At 45.3% G+C, this 21,677-nt stretch overlaps 1 protein-coding gene across 1 annotated transcript in view; it reads left to right on the forward strand.

The window, feature by feature from the left end:
- Positions 1 to 3,367: 3,367 nt before the first annotated feature.
- KALRN (kalirin RhoGEF kinase) overlaps positions 3,368 to 21,677 on the forward strand; it is a gene marked incomplete at its 5' end in the record, with an annotated part of 528,347 nt that continues 510,037 nt past the window's right edge. The window contains one exon of the mRNA XM_082311480.1: positions 3,368 to 3,440. Within this exon, the coding sequence (XP_082167606.1) occupies positions 3,368 to 3,440 (73 nt within the window). The remainder of the gene's footprint in view (positions 3,441 to 21,677) is intronic.

Raw genomic sequence — 21,677 nt, forward strand, 5'->3', positions numbered from 1 at the left:
GCACAGAAGAACAAACTTGTTGTGCCTTGCACAGCAGAGATGGACAACAAGAGTGCATGGCTAAGTCTTGATATACTTTAACGAAACTGGATTAAAAAAACTCCAAACACCTTTATTCTTTAAAAAGTGGAAATTCCCATTTGTTTCAAAGTATGAGAGATCTGGGACCATTCTTGTTCTAACGAAGTTGTTCTGTGAAGAAAAAAATCGCTTGTTTTCAGAAGATATCAGTATTTTATATGGTTAAATATAAGTGCCTTAACTGGTTTAATCATTAACCAGGAATCCGTGTAGGTGTCGGGATGGCAGGTCAGCTAAATGAACTGCTCTCCCTCCCTCAGCATTTTCTAACACGTTTGATTGCAGATTATACAGACAAAGATGTTTTCTGTAGCCTATATGATTTCTACAACTGATGCTGTAGGCCACGCCTGCAGGGTTCATAATGAAAGGGGAATATAAATTTCTCTGTCATTGACAACATTAATTCCCTTTGGGTGATGCTAAACCTTCCCTGCTTACGGGTAACTCCTGTCTAGCTTCTAAGGATGCTCCTGAAGGAGGAATGCTTTGGTTCTAAAAACCACCAGATTGTACCAAATCCTGAGCGGATTCAAAGTGCTTCACAAGGAAGATGCATTCTTCCCAGCTACCAAGGCTTTAGCCCACACTCACAAATCAACCTGTACGTTAGAGTCTGGGTGAAAATGAGGGTTAGAGAGGGAATCTGGGTTGTGGGTAGTGAATATGCAGAGATGAGATCTTGAGATGGGATTTGAAATCATGCAGCTTGCTTAAGCCTAGAAGATGGAAGGCTTTTCTGCATCACGGTATGATGTGAAAGAAGGGGTGAATGGTCACTGAAGAAAGTTCGGTGCTTGAAAGACTGATTGTAATCAGGTGCTTGTACTGTGGGAATGCCCTACTGCTGGCGTTCCCGGTATGGAGGTAGTCCTGGCATCCTGCTTGTCCTAAGGAGGTGAGCTCAGAGGCAGCAGAGAGGTCTGCAATGAGCTTCGGCAGCCTGGACATAGCTTTTGTGTTGACAGTTTCTGCAGACAGTAGTGAAATGACCCTTTTTATCCATAAGCATAAAAAGGTAAGTGGCTTCAGTTAAAAACAGCTGGTGTTAGGCTTGGGAAATGGGCAGTAGATCAGAAGGGAGGGAATAAGGCAACTGGAGGGAAACTAAATGCTTGCTAGATCTCTACAGGATGTTTGCTGTTATTTCTGCAGTCCCCGGGCATGACATATGATTTGCTTCTCAATTCTGTTTCAATTCCAGTAGTAAACAGTAAGGTCAGAGAAGATGTGACTGGGATCTCTGTGCTCATCCTGCCTGGTCAATGCCATTTTGACAGTTAAGTTTCTGCAGGGAAAGTTTCAGCCCTTTTATCAAGTGCAATATATCTAGTCAGTGAGCATACATCCAAATCCAGCCTTCCTCTACGCTCTATTGAGAAGAGATCAGATGAAGGAAACCCATGTTGCTCTGTTGTCGAAAATATTCTGGGCTGAAACAGGAAAGGTTCTGCCAGCCTCAGCTGCTAACCTACCTGACAGTTTGAGATCTCATCCAAACAGTGCCACTTACAACCAGTTGGCTCTGAGATTTCTGCTATTCGGAGTATTTTCTTTCCTGAGATGCACTAGACTGGTACTTAGCTCTTTTGAAGTGCTCCAGTGAGTCCCTCTGTGGTGACCATGTTCCTGGAGACGTTTTGTCCCCATCTTCTACAGCAGACTTCCTCCTGTGCACCTATAGAGTCCCTTAAACATCAGAGTTTTTCAGTGGCAAAGGAGTGGTGATTGAGCATTACCCCTACAGGATAATGACACTGAGGGCACGGGGACACGCTAGCTAAAAGACTCCTGTTCTTGAGAGTGGGAGATGTGATTTTGCAGCAAGGATGGCTTATCCAAGGGTAATACAGCCAGAGGGTGATTACTCCAATGGTTGCTTTTGCTTTCTCATGGTAGAGGTAGCAAAGATGGAACAACCGTGAGGTATGAGAGTAACACTCCTGTTTTACAGCGGTGTTCTGAATAGGTGGAACAGCAACATTTCTCCTTAAGCAGGCTGCTAGTTTTAGAGCTGTTAGGCGATTATAGAAGAATGAGGAGCTGGTGAGACTTCAAATAGGTGAACAGGAGAAGAAAGGGAAGTGCCCAAATGGCAAGCATCTGTCTTTCTGTCTATCTCTGCCTGTCTGTGCTTGAAATCTTGATAGCTGAGCTCAGGGAATAATATTTAACACAGCCGCTAACAAAGTACAAACAAGTATTCCTCACAGCACTCCTTTTGAGACAACAATTATTGTCCCAAATCACAAATATTGGAGCTATAGCAGAGAAATAAAAATCATTTAGCTAGCTGAATCAATGTCTGAGCTGGGACCAGGGTCTTGGCTTTCCAAACTCCTTTTTGGCTCTCTAGTCGCCTAGGACTGTAAAGAATAAAAGATGAAGGCATACCTGCAACAACATGCAGTTTCACTGATCGTTTCCAAAGCAATCGTGCCCCACAGCCCATGAACAAAAAAAAAAAACAAAAAACAAAAAACAAAAAGCAAAACCCACCCTAACCCCCAAACAAAGAAATGTTTTTCCCTGTAAGCAGACCGGCGTTCACTTTCTCTGCCCGAGTACCTGCCCAGCTGACAGCCGGGCGCTGCGCCGTGCCTCCGCGGTTATTCATCAGAGGGGAGCCATGGCAGCGGTGCGGGCGGGTGAAGCCCATCAACACGGCTGCGGAGCGCACGGGGGTAGGAGATAAAAAGATCCCCCCCCGCCGGGGCGCCCATGCCCGCACCTGTGCCCGGCCCGCCGGCAGCAGCGGGGCTCCCGCCCCCGCCCGGGGCGCGCTGCTGCGCCGAGCGGCCGCGCCCCGCGGAGGGGCTGCCCCGGCGGCGGGGGGTGCCGCAGCCGCCCCGGCCGGCGCCCCGGCCTGCCTCAGGAAGTGCCGGTAGGGAAGCGGCGGGGGCGGCCGCCGGGGGCCGGGCTGTCAGCGCGGCGAGGGGCAGCGGCGGCGGCGGGGGGGAGCGGAGCGGAGCGGAGCAGGTCGGAACAATAGCGGGTGGAGGGGAGGGGGCCGGCGGCGGCGGGGCTCGGCACCGGCACCCCGCCCCGGGCCGCGCCGCCCAGCGCAGCCCGGGGGCAGCGCAGCCCAGCCCCGGGGCAGCCGCCCCGCAGGCACCGCGGAAGGGATGATCCGGGCGGCGCTCGGCGGGGATCGCTGCTAAACGCGCCTCCATCCCTCCCTCCCTCCTCTTCTCCCTCCCTCTTTCTCTCTCTCTCTCGGCTCTCCTCCTCCCTAACTCACTGGATATTACCAGCCGCCGGGCTCGCCGCCGCCTCTCCCCCAGCCATGAATCCCGCCGAAGGGGCGGCGGAGGAAGGCGCTGTCCCCGACTCCGAGGTGGATGCTTTCTTCCGAACAGGTAGGGGAGCCGCGGGGAAGGGGCCGGGGCAGCGCCGGGCCCTGCCTCTGCCGCGGGATGCGGGGCTGGCGGCGGCGGCGCGGGCACCGCCGGCAGCGGAGCCGCGGGGAGGGGAGAGAAGGGGAGCGGAGCGGAGGGGGTCCCCGCCTGCTTCCTCGCTTTGTCCGCCGCAGCCCCTCGGCTCCTCCGTGCCCCGGTCCCCCCTGCCGCCCCCGGGAGGATGCTACCGCGGGGCTGCGCTCCCGCCGCCGACCGCCTCGGGAGGGGACCGGTCGGGCCCCCGCCCCGGGCAGGCACAAAAGCCCCGCCGGGATGCTCGGCGAGAGCCGCCGTGTTGTCGCCCCCGCGGGAGGCTGCGCCGCCTGGGCCCCGCCGGGTCCCCGCCCCGGGCAGCGGCTGCCCGGGTACCGGCCGGTATTTGGAAGCGGAGCCGGCTGCCCGCCTGCCCTGCCCGCCTCCCTCCGCCCGGGCGCAGCGCCGGGCGCTTCCCCTGCCGCCCTCGGGTGGGCGGTGAGGGCAGAGGCGCCCCGGGCAGCGCTCGCCCGCAGCTCCGCTGCCGGCCGGGGATGCTGACCTGGCGGGGACGGGCTGGGAAAGTACCTCAGGGCTGGGCGGGAGCCGTGTGTTTCACTCTCCCGCTTCAGAGGATGCTGAAGTGGAGCATAAGTGTAGCTGGGCTACAGAAGAGCGTCGTGTGGGGCCTTCGCTAATGATGCAGTGGTTAATTAAATTCTCTGGGCAATGGGTACGTGCTGGGGTCCCCACTGCACCACCGGTTTGTGAGGTGGTGGTTGCGTGGGAGCCCTCAGCTCTGAAACATGGCTTTGCACAGGATCAGCATCTCAGCTGAAACAACTTGTGGTCGGCCTCCTCACCCCCAGACAAAATCTTAAGAAAGTATTATAGGCTTCTTGGTAGATTTTTTTAATTAAAAATTGTAAAGGATTAAATGCTTGTTTCATAAGGGGATTGACCCTTTTAGGCTAGGACTGACACTTATTGCCACAGCTGTTTGTCAAGACTTTGCTTTTCAGCTGTTTTCCTCCTTCTACCTGCTCATTAGCTACACACAGTGCTTTGAGCTCCAGTTACAAAAAACCAATTATGTAATCACCAAAACTTTAAAGAAGTAAAATCCTGAAGGCCTGAAGCAGCTCCTTGCTATGGCAGACTGCACCCCATTTATGTGAAAACCCTTTGATCTAAAGGATAACTGTAATAAGGTCTGGCTGTGCGTATCTTGGGATCCACAAGCCATTAAGCCATAGGATATTTGCCTGTTGATAGCCTACCTGGTTTCAAGCTAATTTTCTAAGTCTCAACAATGACAGATTTTTTAAAGAAAAAAAAAAAAAAGGGAAAAATGATCCACCAATTTTCCTTTTAAAAGGAACCTGTTAATTAAGATTCCCCCCACCTTTTTTCTCTCTCCCTTCCTTCACCCAAAGCTGAATCATTTCTCTGTGACACTGCCTTCTCAACATAAGCATGTTAGCAGAATTGAATTTGGAGAGAGCCAAGTCTGTCTAGCTTATATGAAAAAAGTATTCCTAAATGAGGAAAAAGCACAGGGAGCCATGTGACTAGACATTTCTCCCAATCTGCCTCCTTCACCTGAAATTTCACCTGTAGATCCATGAATATGCTTGTCACCTGCCTTATACATTTCACCTGGAGATTTCAGAAAGTCTCCGAACACTTCTGCTTCTTCGGGAAACAAAATCAGAGGAGCCTGGGCCTGGAAGGGATGCCTAGGCCACATCCTTGCATGGAAGCATGTGTGCATAGGCCATCCCTGATGGTTGTCTCGACTACCTTTAAGCTTCATCAAAGGAGATGGCAAAATTCTTGTTTCTGCACCGTTATGTAGCATCTTGTGTCCAAAAAGATGACTTTAAAAAAAAAACCAAACAAACAACCTATTAGTAATTCATTTTGATTGTCAGCTGTTACAATGGCCAGGCAACATCACTGAGAAATGGGGAAAAAGCCTGAGAGCAGGCACGACTGACCTGAAATCGCGCTGTTGGTTTCCTGCGTTGGTTGTGCGCTGTTCGCTTCTGGGGTTTGTGTGCTGCTGTTGTGCCTGTCTGAAGTTGGTTTTAATGGATGGCAGAGAGAAGGGCTGATGTGGGGCTCAGGAGAACAGCTGTAGACAGGACACAACTGACTCTCCCACTCCTCTTTTCGGCTGTCAATGGCAATCTTGCCGGAGTAAAGACTGTGAGATAGGGTTTGATTTTAATAGCTGCAGAGACCTGCATTGACTTAGCATCCTTTTTCCCTTGATACTAGCTTTTTTTCTTTTATTCCTTCTGTCCTGACTTGTATTCTGCATTTGTAAAGCATAACCATTGTGGCTTACACGCCCTCATACGTTCACATCAAATAAAAAATTCATCTATGTGGTTTAAAGATTAGCTGGTCCCATAGTACAAGCGTACACTAAACTGCCTAAACTCTTTCCGAATTCATAGCTACTACATAGAAAAGCATGAATTCATTCTTCTCAGTGAAAAAAATGGAGTCCAAACAACTAATATCTCACTCGGGGCTGGGCTTTGCACTGAGGCGGGAGGATCGATAGGCTGCTCCCTGGTACCAGCAGAGGAGGCTGATGCTGGGAATGGCGCCGCACACGGAGCGGCTCCCCCAGCAGCACCCAAACACTCAGAGGTAGCAGTCCCTTATCAGCGATGACAACTGACATAGCAGTGCTCTGAGCTGTACCTGGAAAGTAAAACTGAAGGCGGTAACACGAGGTAATAAAGGAGGGTCTGTTCTGGTGCTGACACTGATGAGAACTAGGAACGACTTTTAAGAAAAGGGTGGATTTAACACCTGTGTGGTTGATGCTGCCAGTCAGTTAAACCTCCCTGGAGACAGGCAGGGTAGGGACTGTTCTAATTTTCACCATCAGACATACACAGAGAGTAATTCAGTCTTCTTTTAGAGAATCACTCCCATGTAATTGGGATAAAAATTAACAGGCAGAGGGACTTTAAGGGCAGAAATGACTATTGCAGTCTCCAGCTCTGATTTCTGGGATAACACCAGCTGCTGAATTGAGGCAGTAATTTCTGCACGACGTCTATCACTTCTGTTTGAGCTTATGTTTGAGTAAGAAACCAAATCTATGCCTAGGTATGCCTTATTAAGTTTCTTAGTCTATTTTGGTGACACATAAAATATGAGCAAGTTCTCTGGAACTCTCAATAGTCTATATTAAATGTGTACTGAGACTTTTATATTGCATGGAACTGAATCCAAATACTTGTTGTTTCAAACATAAAGTAAGTCAATTGGTAAAGCGTACAAATGACAGATATCCCTTGGATACAGACATAGAGGGAAAGCTTTACCTTTGTGCCTAAGCTGCAGGAATTTCTGCAGTGTGTTTTGGAAGCAGAGGTGAAACATAGAAGGAAATCCTTTACCAAAATTTTAAATATTTATAGAGGTCGGTGACAGAACAATTTAGCAAACTACCAATTACTGGCAAGGGTAATCATCAATATTTTTCATCTGCTAGCAGGTACAATTTTATTTTCTAATTTATTTTTCTAGCACTTAAGTATAACATTGATTATGTCCGATACAAAGATGCTGACTTTGTCATCGATATTTCCTGTGAGTGAGTTGAAAATGGATATTGTTCCATCTCCTTTGACTGCGATGAATTATTCTGTTTGCTTTCTGCTTTCCACCAGCCGGTTATACTTCCAGCGTTGTTCATTTGTGCATGAGTGACTGGCAGCTCTGCTACTAAATAACTTTAAAATGATTGGCAGTGGCCAGGCTGTTTGATCAATGGATGTGCTTGAAATGATGTCTGCAGAGAAGTGCTCCTCGAGGTTGATGGAATCAAGTGTCTCCTCGTAGAGCAGATAAATTGATTCAGTCAAGTTGTCACTGGGGGTGAGGTGTTCGTGTGATGCCTGGCTTCCTCACCTTAAGACTTTATAATTTATAAGGCCTGGCCTAGTAATGTGTGCTGATAAAGGAGGCTCTGTTGTAGAAACCACTATCAGGTTGTGCCTACCACTTGGAAAGCTCCTGTGTTCTTTAAGGTGATGCTGTTAATTAAAATCTGTACCACTCTCTGGAGGCTTTGACCTCTGACCCTGTCAGGAATATGAGTTTTGTTCCTTTCTTTCCTTATTGTCTGATGTAGGTGTTTTGTCATGTGATTGACGTGGGGGAGGAGGATGGTTATCTCACTACATGTGGGGACCCAGATCCTCCCAAGCCTCTGTCACTGGGTACCCCAGTGCATGGGGAAGGCCATGTGGCTCTGCCCTGCTGTTGTCCCATCTCCTCCTCCTCAGGACTCTTGGAGGGAGCTCTGCTAGTCAGGGAATTGGCCTGTAGACATGCCAAAGGATGTGTAGGTGAATCAAGAGGTCTTGGTGGGAATGACTGTCCTCTTTCTCCTCTCTCCCTGCAGACTCTGCTCAGAAATGGGGCAGAACCTGCTGATTTGTAGGGTCTTGTGACAAAAGGGAAGAATCTCTTTTTGTCTGATCCTGGAAGGGAGCAATTTAAATTGGTGATTTAGGTTCAGAAAAGCATTTCTTTCCCATACTTTTTCCTTCCTTCTTACTCAGAAGTACATACAGGGCAACAGGGGTGACATCTGATAGTCATTTACAATGTGTTTCTTCTGGATGAGATTGCATTGTGTTATAGGCCAGTAGGAAGATATTTATTCTATTTGATATTAATTCAATTAACGCCAAACAGAATTACTTCCAGAGGAAGAGGCCTTTCACACCCAGCTACTGTTCAGAGGTGGTATGTACTGAAGTTCACAGTCCTTGATTTCCAGGACAGGGTGCAATAGGGAACGTAAGCTTATAGCACAGACATGAGTAAAGTGCACAGGCGATGCAATAAGGCTCGATATGGCTTCTGCAGAAGTTATTGGGGGGTAGGGGGAGGAAACCTGTTGCCTATGCTGTGTTTTGGGGTTGGAACTCTGAAAGAAGAAAAGTGCTATCCCAAAGTTGTCAAAGAGGAGCCCTGTACAACCCTCCTAGTGCTTGTGGAGACCATGTTGCATGTGGCCCTAGATGGCCATGTGTGTCTTGGGATACAAGTGAGCATCCAGCTTGGCCAGGCAAATAAAATTATCACTGTTTCCCACCACCTGCCTCCCATAGTGTATTTTATCAAGTCCCATAATAATAACCTGCTGGGGAAACATGAGTGTTTAAATATGGGAGCAACTTTGATGGGTTTGGTGTTGGTTTTTTTTTTTTTTTTTTGTTTGTTTAATTTCCAAGCACACCCTCGTGTTAAGAGCCCGCTGGGGAGTCCTCCGGCTGGACAGGTGCTCTTGGCCTCTTGAAGGTTGGGGATGAAGTATTCTGTTGTTTCAGCTGCTGTGACCTTATGGTCCCTAGGAAGGTCGATTATGGATGTATAGCAGCTTTATTGCTCCATGGCGACACGTACCGTACAGTACCCAGTGGTATTTTAAGTACTTCATAGTTATATCAAAGAAAATACTTCGGGAGTATTAGGCCTTATAAACCCATAGCACTGTGCGTTTTATGGGTGGAACTTAAAGTCATGAAACAACTTAGAGGTATTTGTGCTTTTGTTTGATTTGGACTGGTGTCCTGCTTTTAATATTTCTTTGGATAAACAACTCCCGTCTTACAGCCTCGCATGGCACACGCACCCTGTGTTTAATTGAAGGGACTCTGCCACTTGGGGAATTTTGCCTAGTGAATTTGGCAAGAATAACAGTGAATATTACAATATACGTGTTGCAAAAGAAAGCTGGATATGAAAAGAGAAGTCAAATATGATTGTCTGAATGGAGAACCCTAAAGCATGGAGGGCTGTAAAAGAAAGAAGTCATAATATTTTGAATTATTTTTTTTTCCACTTAGTTCTGGGACAGATTGTGTTACTGTCGTGCAGATCCAGAGGACTTCAGAGGAATTGTTTGGGAGTTTTCACAGATGTAACTGAAAACAGAACTTGGCCCAGCTGCCGCAATGGCAATCATAAATCTAGGTTTGAGTCAGTCACCTGTGAGATATGTGGACTGCAGTGTGTTGAAATGGGATTTAGAGCATTTTGTGCTAAGAATGGAGTAATATTTCAGCAAAATATTTAAGTCTTCATGTCTTATTTCAGATTTGGTTCAGAATGAGCCCAGTATTTGAATCCAGGGCAAAGACTTTCCTCTATTGTAAGTCATTGTGGAAGTTGTTACATATGTGACTACTGTGGAATAACATTAGTTTCAGTTGCTTTTCATTTATTTTATTTTGAACTATTCAGTGAAGATTCGAAGTGGTATATTAAAATTATGTATGTTCAGTGCTGGAGTGTGAAATACCATGTAAAACATTTATTGACGTTTAAATAATTCCTGTTTCCTAATCAAGGGTTTAGGAGATAATTCTGTTTCTACTTTTAAATACAAATATTCATTTTGTTTGCTCATTTTCATTAACTAGTGCCCAGAATAAATTGTGGTTTATTGGAGTTTTCTCCCTTATCAACATGTGTGGCTTTGTTACTGAAATCTAGGAGTGTTTTCTGTTTCTTCCAAATTACACACTGTAATGACTGAGAACATATAGGTACATAGGCCTAATTTGTTGCACTCCCACTACAAGGCAACAAATTGCCTTTAAAACTAAAAATGAAATTCTTTTTTTTGTAACCTTAATTATATGAACCAGCATTTCAGTTTCAGTGATGGAACAAAACTACCATAATTAGGCAGACTGTAGTTCTTAGCGTAAGGTCATATCATGCTTTGCTGGGAATAATAAGAGGAAATGATCTTCAATTTAACATCTCGGTGACTGGCAGACCAGCTGCTCTGGTCATTTCTGTTAGTGAAGTGGCCTTGGGAAGAAGGGTGAGTGTGTGTTTTTTGTGAGAGAAATTAAATTAACCTCGTCGCGTAATTGGTACCCATGTAGACTTAGTGGAGTTTTCAGGTTTTTTAAGCCACTTTTTTTTTTGTGTGTGTAATAAGCTGTGTTGAAGTGGCAGAAGACATGCCTTACTTTTAAAATAAAAAAAACATTGCAAGGAAAGATTTGACTCCAAGATGTTTCTCTCTTCTGGGGATTGTGAGCCTTTCTTTGCAAGGTGAGTGCTTGGTAAAGCAGTAAAGGCAGTAGGTCAGACATGCTCTGGTGCAGCCGGGATGTGAAGAGTGGTAGTTGGCCCAGGTTGGTTTGTTACCCGAAATGAGAATATATATAGTGAAAAGAGCTTTGTAAAGGTTCCCTGGTAATATTGGCATTGCTGGCATGGTTCCTGACTCCTGGAGTGTACCCTGGTGCTCCTGCTGTTTTAATGGCAACTGGCAGCCTACATTGGGAGCAGCATCGTCAGCTGGAAACAATAGTGTCTGATTCTTGTTTGTCAGCTGGGACAATAGCCCCGCTGATGGGCTGCGGTGGAGGAGAGCCGCCTTCCTTTGTATGGCAGTGCAGGCATGGCAGATGGCTAATTGGACATGATAAACCACGGGGGCAATGGGGGAGAAAAAGGAGATCTGCAGGGATTATCTGCTTGTATCCCCCGCATTAGGGGGGAAAAAAAAAAGTATTTTAAAGATGTTATCAACTTTAGCTCTTTGCCATGAATATATCATTCAATAACGAAGGAGGAGGACATCCTAACTAAAGTCTTTCCTTAGCTGATGTGAAGTCCACTTTATTAGCTGGGAGCAAATCATATTACTGGATGGGGAGGTAGGCAAATGCATGGCCCCCAGAGATGGCAGCATGGCACTTAGGAAAATTAGCAGTGTGTATTTTTCACCAGTCGTGTAAGTGAATGTCAAACTGTTGTGCCAAACAGCATCTGAAAACAAAGAGCTTTGCAGCAGTGCTTTTCAGGAGTGGAAAGTTACGCTCTACCATAGTTTGTATTGATGCAAATAGAAGTCCATCAGTGTTGGAGCACTGAAAAGCTAAGCTGATTAACGAAGACAGAATTTTTTAATTTAAATGTATTTTATTAGACTTAATAGAGTATACGCTATGAAGCCAAAACCTGAGGCCCTTGTGCAAACAAACTTTTGCTTATTTAAAACAGCTTAGTGAAAAATGTAATGAAAGCCTCAAGGCTGGGACCACAAAAATGATCAGAGTGGAACCCTTCTCCTATGAGGAAAGGCTGAGAAAGTTGGGGTTGTTCAGCCTCGAGAAGAGAAGGCTGCAGGAAGACCTTATTGTGGCCTTTCAATACTTAAAGAGGGGTTATAAGAAAGGTGAAGATAGACTTTTTAGCAGGGCTTGTAGCGATAGGACAAAGGGTAATGGTTTTAAACTAAAAGAGGGTAGATTCAGACTAGAGATAAGGAAGAAATTTTTTACGATGAGGGTGGTGAAACACTGGAGCGGGTTGCCCAGAGAGGTGGTAGATGCCCCATCCTTGGAAACATTCAAGGCCAGGCTGGATGGGGCTTTGAGCAACCTGATCTAGGTGCAGATGTCCCTGCCCATTGCAGGGCGGGTGTTCTAGATGACCTTTTAAAGGTCCCTTCCAACCCAAACTATTCTATGATTCTAAAGCATGTGCCAATCCCAGGTAGTTTTTGGTATGAGATGTGTAGGCTTAGGTGGTGGCTGTGGGCTGTGAGCCCAAGTCCGTGCCCACAGCCCGGTAGCAGCAGGCAGAAGTTTATCCCATTGGATGCATTTTAATTTTTATTTAATTTTAATTTTTGCCCCCCCTAGTTAAACAGCAAGAAAAAGCACACTACAACTTTGGGAGTAATTCCACAATTTCTGTTCATCTTCCCTCTGTCCACAGAGTACGTATAAGAAGTAAGGCTGAAAGGGGGTCATGTGCATCGGTGGCTGCTGCAGGGATCTGCAGTCATTGCTGGCTTTAATTCCCTGTTTTTTAAAATGGTATGAGGTGCCTAGAATACTTTGCTATTTTAGTGTCTCTCATAATAATAATGTTATGGCATATAACAGATACGTTTAAATTGTAGTAAAAATAAATCTGCAAGAGGTTAAAAAGAATAGCTAGCAAGAAATATGCAGTACTCTGTGGAAGCAGATTTACTTTCTGTGGAAATGTCTGGACTGTGTTTCTCTTCCACTGTTTACTACTGTCTTTTCCCACGGGACAAGTTTAGTGGAAACTCCAGATGAAAAGTTTCAGCGGGTTCCCTTTGGTTTCAGCAGGCCCTTCAAGTGCTGTACCTGTCAGTCTGTGTAGCTTTTGAAGCTATAGGTGCAGGAGACCAATCAAAGGATTGTGAGTGGATGCAATAAAACTTCCAATAGGGCTATCCTCCTATAGGACCTACGATATTGTCATTATGTTATGATGGCTCTCTACCAGAGTTTATTATTTGTATTATTGTCTCAGTCACTGATTAGTTCCTTCTGAAGCAGATGCTGTGCAAACACTGAACAAAAAGATGATCCCTGCCATCGTGCTTACAGTAAAAGCTGTCATGTGGATTGTGAATTCATTTAACCGAAGACTTTTATTTTGCTTTGCTTTGCTTTGAAGCACGTCTGAAGGACAAGCAGAGGAGTTGCAGAGTCTAGCACCGGGTGTGGAGTAGAGGGAATGGCTGAGAATAAGGTACAAGCAGAAAAATAGGGAAGAAATGAGAAAGCTGTAGGGAACCCTAAAAAACCATGGAAGAATGCAACAAAGGTATCTAGCGGAGCACTTCAGAGCTGGAGGGCACTTGGCTGAGAAAGGGATCGCAGCCTGCGTGACTGCGTCCTCTGTGGAAGGAAAGCAGGTGAAGTCAGTGTGGGGAAGGTCAGAAGCCAAAGGAAATCACAGGAATGAGACAATAAGAGGTTTAACTGGAGTTGTAGCTTTTGGGATGGAAAGCCAAAGGCAGGTTTCCAGATGCATTAGAGAAAATGGCAGACTTTGGCCGGGTACGTAGTGAAAGGAGGGAACGGGCAAAGCCTATGCGTCTACCATGCTAGAATGGGGAAGGCAGCCATAGGAGGTACTGCAAAGCACAGGAAAAATAGCAAGGTTTTCTCTTCTAGGAGATGCCCCTCACTGTCAAAGACCGTTATTATCCCACTGCAGTCTTCTAATGGTGACTGCACCAAATGCCTGCCTTGCTTTGATGCTGCAGAGAGAAGGCATTTCCCTATGAAGCGAAGACACAGAGCCAAAATCCTTGGGTGTTCTGCTTCACATTTAATGCCTCTTGTTCACAAAAATATATCATGAAGAGCCAGCCTCCTTGGATCTGACTGCCACTGTGTTCGCAGCAATTTAACTTTCCTGCTCTGCTTTTCTGTGCTGAGGCAGAGAGTTCAGGAGTGATGCTAATAGAGTCGGTCTGAAGCATTCAGACAAATTTAGTCCGAAGGAGCAAGTCAGGCCTACTGGGTAAATAGTAATGATCTTGTGAGCTTCGAGGACTTAGATCTACGCTGTGTGAATCTCCCATTAACAGCTTGCTCCTATTCAACTCAATCCTGCTTGAAAGTTAGCTGGGGTGTTAAATAGGTCAGCTATCTCTTACAGATTCCTGTTAGTCTGTAATCTGTCTGCTGCTTCAATTTATTTATCAAATTCCTAATGAGATGGTCTTGAATTATTTGAGGCCAAGAGAAAGTTGTTAACGCTGGCTTGGTTTAAAACATCTCTGGTGCTAAAACTGAACAGAGGGAAAACCCTGTTGGTTAGATGAGTTCAGATCAATTAAAACTGATCTGTGTGGTAATGGGAGTTTGTAAAAATGACACTTCCCAGCATGTAAGCCCTTATCATGGGAAAAGATTTTTTTTTTTTTTTTTTTTTTTTTTAAAGCTGCTTGTCTTCATCATTGAGTTGTGCACTAAGGTGTAACTGACAGCTTGGACCTAGTTGCTGTGATTGGGATTGATTGCAGTGCTTGATCCAGCTTCAGCTCCATTGTGATGTTTGTGCCTGGGAGCCTTACGATGCTCATGTGCAATAGTTCAAAACCAATGGCTGGTAGATTCTTACTCGGGTAGTCAAAGGACAGGTTTCTACAGCATCCACCTCAGAAGTCAAGCAGTGCTCAAGACGTGCAGGGTGAACAATAACTGCTTTGCTTGGCTCAGCCATCCTCAGCTCCCCTTGGTGTGCAGTGGTAAAGGAGATAATAGTAGTTAGAAATAATACACAGAATTAGTACAGCATTTCAGAACACTTAAATAGTCACAGTCTTTGTGTAGAATAGGGAAGTCTCATCAAACCCATCTGTAAAAAGGGGGTAATCAGGCACAAAACTGTAGTAAGTTGTTTTCTTGAGGTTGTATGGACTTTGTGCACGTGTTCTTGAAAAACCCACGTCCTGGTGGTGGAGCAAACCCTGGCAAAGCACTGCATGGCTTTACCTTCTGTTGGCAGGGCATCGGCCAGGAAAAGCACTTCAATCCCTTTTTACTGTAGGATTGTCAAAAGTCACAGCTGATGTGACAGGTGAAATCAGAGAGATGTGCAAACACTCGGCTCTTCTTAAACCACTTGATATGGGTGCCTATATATGGATGCAGGTGACCTACTTCAGACAGGTTGTACATCTTGGCCATAGTCCTGGAAATGGGATTAACACACCTTGCCTATGTCCACACCAACCAGTCAAATGGTCTTAAGATTTTTATTACACTGACCCTATTTTTAAATATACGTAGGTCAGAGCCACATCTGGTATAAAAAATGGCCCGACGCCAGTGACAGCAGAGGAGCTACAGTAATTTACGCAGGCAGAAATTTTGGCCCGCGTTCAGCTGACAAACTCATGTGGGGATGGGGCCAAAGAGGACTGGTAGCAGAGTAAGGATATTTCTAATTTAATGTGTTAAGACATACAGATGATTTTGCTCATCACCATGGTACCTGAACACTGACAAAATGAGGCACTTGGGCTCTGGGTCCATTCTGCTCACTATTTGGTAGGATCCCCTGTGCCTTTTTTGTAATGAGCGTGCTGCTGTGAAAGTTATATCTATTAAATGCTAAATGTAAGAGAGATTTAATGACAAGCTATTAAAAAGTTCCACCTACCTAAAAATGCTTTGTGTTCCAGCCCAGGTTTGCTAATATATTCCATATTTCACAGGGGTCTCTTCATTAAGAGAATGCTGTCAGGAGCCATTTACAGCTCTGATCCTGCTTTTGTTGTCTTTTATGAGTGCCAGATCCCCTTTTGCTGCAGAGCCAACCACTCTGCCACTCAGTTCATGCTGTGGATGTCTCCCGTGGGCGCGTTAGTTACTCGGGGCATGGGAAGGTACCTCCTGACTGGTTCCATACAGCAGAGTTTAACGGATCTATAACCATAGTATATGATTTCCTTTTCTTGGTCTCATTTTTCCCCTCATACTTTTTCCTCTTGGAATATATCTAGCAAGTGTAAAACCTGTGTGTCGCTATTCCAAACGGGGCCGTTTGCTTAACGTGGCATTGTTCAGGGTAGAATAAATACCCATGGCCTTCTGAAGAGTGCTGAATTGATTGCGCATACCACCCGTATTTACCAGTAACATTCCCCATGTAACATGTGAATGAGAGGACTGCAAAGAGTTGGAATTAAGTGCTACTCCAAAGAGTAATTTTCACACTGACAAGAAATAGAAAGTCATCTTGCATCTTCCTATGGGAATATGTAGACAAAGGAAAGTTTCCTCTTTGGAAGGTCTCTTTGTATTTCTTTTCTTTAGAGACAGAAGCTGTGGGAGTTATAGCAGAGGCAGTGGTCACCAGTCTGTGGACTGCAGAGACTGGTACAGCAACTCTCTCTCCCTCTAAATGCCACTGCCCCTTCATTAGTCCCCAGTCCAGAGCACAGCCCTTACTTTTCGCTGGCTGCTGCTCCCCAGCAAAGGCTTCCTTTGGCTCATGTATACCCGAAAGATTTAAGAAGGAGCAAACCTGCTCCCTGGCTCTGTTTTCTAGGTGTTCCCCATGCAAATGGGCCTCCATCTTGTTGAACTGAATGAGAGTGCTGTGGGGGGAGTCTGTCGCTCCTTTTCCTCTTGTCCCGCTCCTGGGGTGTGCAGTGACCTCTGTTTGCACACAAAGTAGCTGAATGTCAGATGGACAAGACAAAAAATTTACACAGATTAAACTGAAATTCTTGAAACTAATAGGATAGCACGGAGGGCAGACTTAGGGTGCCTAACTAGCAGGCATGCAAAGTGCACAGGCAAACAAAGCAGGACTAAGCTCCTTTTTGTTGTTTTGTTTTCTTTCTTTTCTTTTTCATCTCACTTGCAGCTACGTTGACAGCTGCAGCTGATGACTTCTGAAGGGATCTCCTCTCTTGGCTCCCTTTTTGCTCTTCCAATCTATGTGTGTATTTTCCCTGAGAGCTGTTCCAGGAACTGAATTAAAACTTCCCTAGTCATTACTTTTTCTTCTGGTGTGCGGACACCCTGCAAACGGTGGCTCAGGCAGCAGCCTGAAGCAGTTAGGTTTCAGAGGAAGCCAACTGTAGCAATCTATTTTTAAAAGGTTATTTTGTTGAATTGGATTTTATGACCTGATTTGAACTGGTGTGGGGCACCCACGTGTTGTGGTGCCGCAGCCTGAACCCACAGGAGCGTCACTATTTGCTGTTTTGCCATTGCAATCCTATCTGCTTTCTGTATCAGACAGCAACAAATTATTCTCTCCATCCTCAGTCCTTCTTGTCCTGTGTGTTGACAGTGGAGACTTGCAGATCTTTTGCTGGGGAAAGCAAAACTATTGTTGTCATATTGCAGTTTCTTGGCTGTCCTGTTTCCCTTCAAGTGATGGGAGTCTGGCCTTAGGGCTGTCATCTTTTATGAAACACTATTACGTTTTTTTATTTTGACTATCTGTAAAAAATGATTTAAAAATCCTCCATGACCAAAGAGTTTATGCAGGAGTTTCCGTAAGTTTCACCCTTAACTTTACTGTAGAGTTACAGATATAGGTACTATGTAAGACCTTAAAACACCAGAGCTACAAACACCCACACCTCTCAGCTACAGCAAATGAAACTTGAACAGCCTTGATCCAGAAAGCCACGGGCTGTTGCAGCATCAGTCCCTGATGCCTCGTCTGGACACATGCTTGCATAGCTCCTCTCAACATCAGTGGCACAGCAGCTTTACAGTGGGACTTTGGCGGACACCAGCCTGGGCTTGTATCTCCTTATAGGAGGCATTTAGCATGTAGGAGTGAATATAAATCTTCTATTCAGTCTCTTGAAACTGTCTCAATATTTCTATTGTGTAATTCTACACAATATTTCTATTGTGCTGAAGTAACTTGAGTTTATTCTCCATCCAGAAACAAGTGGGAAAGCTGTAATGGATTGCTTTGGATTAGGTGTTGATGCTCAAGGAAGCTGTCTGTGTCAGTGTCACACTTTTACACATGGATAAGTAAATGAATATGTTAGTTTGGAAGTTTAGGACTTGTCATGGAGGTGTTTATCATACTGTAGTCCTCCTGGGACTCTACTGATAAATGGGATTTTTAGATAGAAAGCTTCCATGGATGAGTAGGTGCTGATGGCTCTGTTGTTGGCACCCATTCATTTGAGCCCTTAAGAGGCACTTAGATATTAAGACTGCACTTTTTTTGAAGTTAAGACTCGAGGTTCACAGTTTTGAAGTTGTTGGTGCAACTGAGGAACTCCCTGAGCAATTTCTGGAAAGGAAGGCTGCGTTCCTAATATCCTGGCCAGATCCCTCTTGGGATAGCTGTATTCTTTTCTTGCTTTTCTACATTTCTACTCTGAGGTTGTGCTTTGCAATGCTGGTGCGCATGAATAGTTGCTGAATTTGACTGTATGAATTGCTGCGTTTTAGTGCTGAGAGGTAATTTGTATCTGTGACTCTTCCATAGGGCTTCAGGGTGAAGATCCTGTTATTCTTAGTACCTCCACTGTCTTCGCATAATCTCTCTCGCTTTAGGCAAGGTAAAACAAACACAGCCTCTGGCAGCTCTGTGTCAGGAACAGCACGCCACGGACACCATGTCCAGGCACCCCATCCTTCCCGGCTGCTACCGAAGCCGTCCGGGAACACGCGGGCTTCCCCTGCGTCACGCCCCAGCCTGTACGCCTGAAGGAAACCTCCTCGTATCTCCAGCTCTTCCTGTCCAGCTGCGCACGGGTCCAGCACGCACAGCTCATTGTTTAAGACGGCAAAGCGTGTTCCAGTCCTGCAGCACGAGAGGGGCTGTAAAATGTGAAATGGTGCTATTGTTGTTAAAGAAGTTTATAACCTGTTAAACACCATGTGTTGGTCAGGCAGAGCTTTCCGATTTCCACTGCTTGATAAGAGGCTTGTGAGTGAACACCTGCTATATGCAAAGAAGGGGAAAGGCAGGCTCTGGTTGTCTTCAGTGTCCCAAATCAATGGGTGCTTTTCCTGGTGCTGGCTGGAGCTGAGTTCCCAATATCTCAGCCCTCTTCTGCTTTTTGGTGTGTAGTGTTCATATAGGGTTAAATTAGCGTGCAGCAGCTGAATTGCAAGCTTTTCTGACAGGAGCTATGGAGTTTCTGCATCCATAGCTTTCCTGAGGCTCCCTTAGGTAAAGTCTGGCATGCTTTATCTGACAGACAGCTCGACTGGTATTTCTAACGGCTTACTCTGCTGGTGTCAGTGCATTTAGGTGCAGCCAGAAACTTTCATCCTAATGTTGTAGGTACCCCCAAGTTATATTTACAAGTGGCAATGTTGCAACAGAAATGCCTCAGCAGCAAGGCTGTGATACAGGAATGAATGTTGCATCCCTGTAAGATGAAACAGTTGTGCCTTTTTGGGTGGGAACCATAAGTTGGATACAGGAATCTTATGTGCTAGAACAGCATCTTTTACCAGGCTTTTAATTTTATGCATCTCATCTTTTCTGGTCTATGTCAGACCAGGAGGTTCCTCAATTATTCTTATTCATCTTAAATATCAATTATCCCCTTGCTGTGAAAACTGATCCATTGCAGAACAAGGATTTTTTTTCCACTGGAGTAATCCTAAGAGAAAAGATTGCTGCTGTGAAAAGCAAAGCCCTTGGTCTTGTTGTTCTGTGTTCCTCTTGTCATCATTAAAGCATTTCATGTTAGACTGTGAGCAGCCCACATCATCACCGGCTTTCCCTGCTGCTGGAGCCCGCAGTGAGACCGTAGTCCTGCCTTTGCCATCACAGTGTCTTCCCGTATAGTGTGATTTTTACAAATCTAATATTGTGCTTTCTCTGCAGGAACAACAGCAACAACAAGATAGGCTGCAAATAGCAATGTTAGCAGAAGTAAGCAAGTATCCTGTCGTCTGACAGTGCTGGACAAACAGCAAGCTGATTTTCACCTTGTAGTACCAAGGTTGTAGATAAGCTTAGTGGATAAGGTAAAATTGTGGAGATGAAGGTCCTACTTCTGCTGTGGCCTACTCAGTGACATTAAGCAATTAGCATTGTTCCATGCCTCAGTTTCCCTCTGAGAATTGGGTAATTGGCTGTGGATGAAAAGCCCTATAAAATAATAACACTTAAAGCAGTGCATGTAACAGTTATTAACACAAAAATGCTCTCATCATCTCCACTTTATAAATGTGAGGAACTGAGGCAGAAAGTGGTTTGCCAGAAGCTATTGATGCAGTTGGGGCAAGAGTCCTCATTAGACCTCTGGAGCTGGCAGCTGCCTGGCCAGCCTGCAGGCTTCGTGCTGCCCATCACCCTCCTGCCCCTGCCTTTGAGCACCGCAGCGCTGGTTAAATGCAGAGGACTTTGGTGTGTGGAACAGATTTAGGCTGATTCCTTTCACTGTTCCTGGTGAGTGAATTGGAAAAGTAATAAACAAAACAGTTTTTATCTAGTAAAAAGGTTTTAGAGCCCTGCATTTTTAACAAGAATACGTTAATAGTACAAAGTATATGGGACAGCATTGTCCTAATTAGTTTTCTGTCAAAATTAACAGCCCTTGAGTTCAATAGGACCAGATTTAGGCCAACAGAGTGCCTTTGAAAAATTCACAGGACTTTGCCCTGTGGTTTTGAATATGAGCTGAAGCTTCAACTTCATGGAACCTCCTCTGAGCAGAGCTTTACTCTTCCTTTAAAATGTTCTCCCTCTTTAAAAGCCAGCTTCTTGGTGTAATTTGAATCCATCTTATTTTAGGGTATATATTTAGTATCCAGCTGATTTTTTTCCCTCTAAAGTTCTTGGATAGCAAGTCCATTAAGAAATCTCAGTGTTGCCAAACCAGTTTAGGACATTTGGAACTTCAATTACCTGCTGAACTCTTAAAAAGTAATTTGGTAATGAAAGCAGTGAATGCATTCTGCAGTGTTTAAGGATTGCTTACAGAGATAAAATGGTTTTGGCTGGATGACAGATAAATACTTCTATGCTGAAGCATATGTGCAACCAGTTTTTTTCCTTTTTTTGAATGAATCTGAAGAGTCTAATCCTTCAGAATATCCCCAAACAAATTCTGGATTACTAGATCCTGTGTTCTTAAATGAAGACAATGATTTAGTATTTTGCACCTAAGGAACATGTTTCATCTCTGGATCTTGATGTATTTGACAAAGCCAAATATGTTCAGTCTAACCAAACTTCTGTGAAACAAGAAAATATCATTTCCCATTTTACGGCTATGTTAGCCAGCAGGAGGACATGATCTGGCTCTCATGTCAGGCTGGTAGCAGAGATTGCTGGAAGATGACATGGGATGGTGGGCCCACGTAAGAAACTTGGGGAACAGATTCTTGGAGTCTCACTATTTTTGACACTGACTCAAATGTTATCCTGGACATGGGGCTGATGCCTCTTGCAGGTGAACAAAAGAAGGGTGCAAAACTGCTTCCCTCCCTCTCTGAGTTGCAGGGATTATATTTGCATGGGTCCCTCGGTGAGCTCTGCCCATGCCTGGGAAGCCAAGCAAGGGCTCCGATGTGCAAGACAGCGGCCAGCACAGGGGGAGAAAGAGAGCTGAACTGCCTTGCTACCATACAGGTAACAGATGGCATTTTGCTTATGGGATAGAAGCTTCCCAGCTCTTCCAGTGTGCTTCCACTTTAACGTTTGCTTTTCTGGAGTTGTGTTGAGTGAAACACTTAGCTCCGGTTCAGGAGGTGACTGAAGCCGTGCCCTGTACTGTGAGATGCCTGTCTGTGTGCATGGCTGTGTAGTATTAACAAGCCGTTCCTACTTATCCTAAATTGAAGAATTTACTTGAGAAATGAAGACCATTAGTACCAGCACCTTTTTTTTTTTTATTGTGATAATGGAATCCGAAGCTGAGTGGTGTTT

The sequence above is a fragment of the Platalea leucorodia genome (genome assembly GCF_965183815.1).
Source record: "Platalea leucorodia genome assembly, chromosome: 5".
NCBI classification, from domain to species: domain Eukaryota; kingdom Metazoa; phylum Chordata; class Aves; order Pelecaniformes; family Threskiornithidae; genus Platalea; species Platalea leucorodia.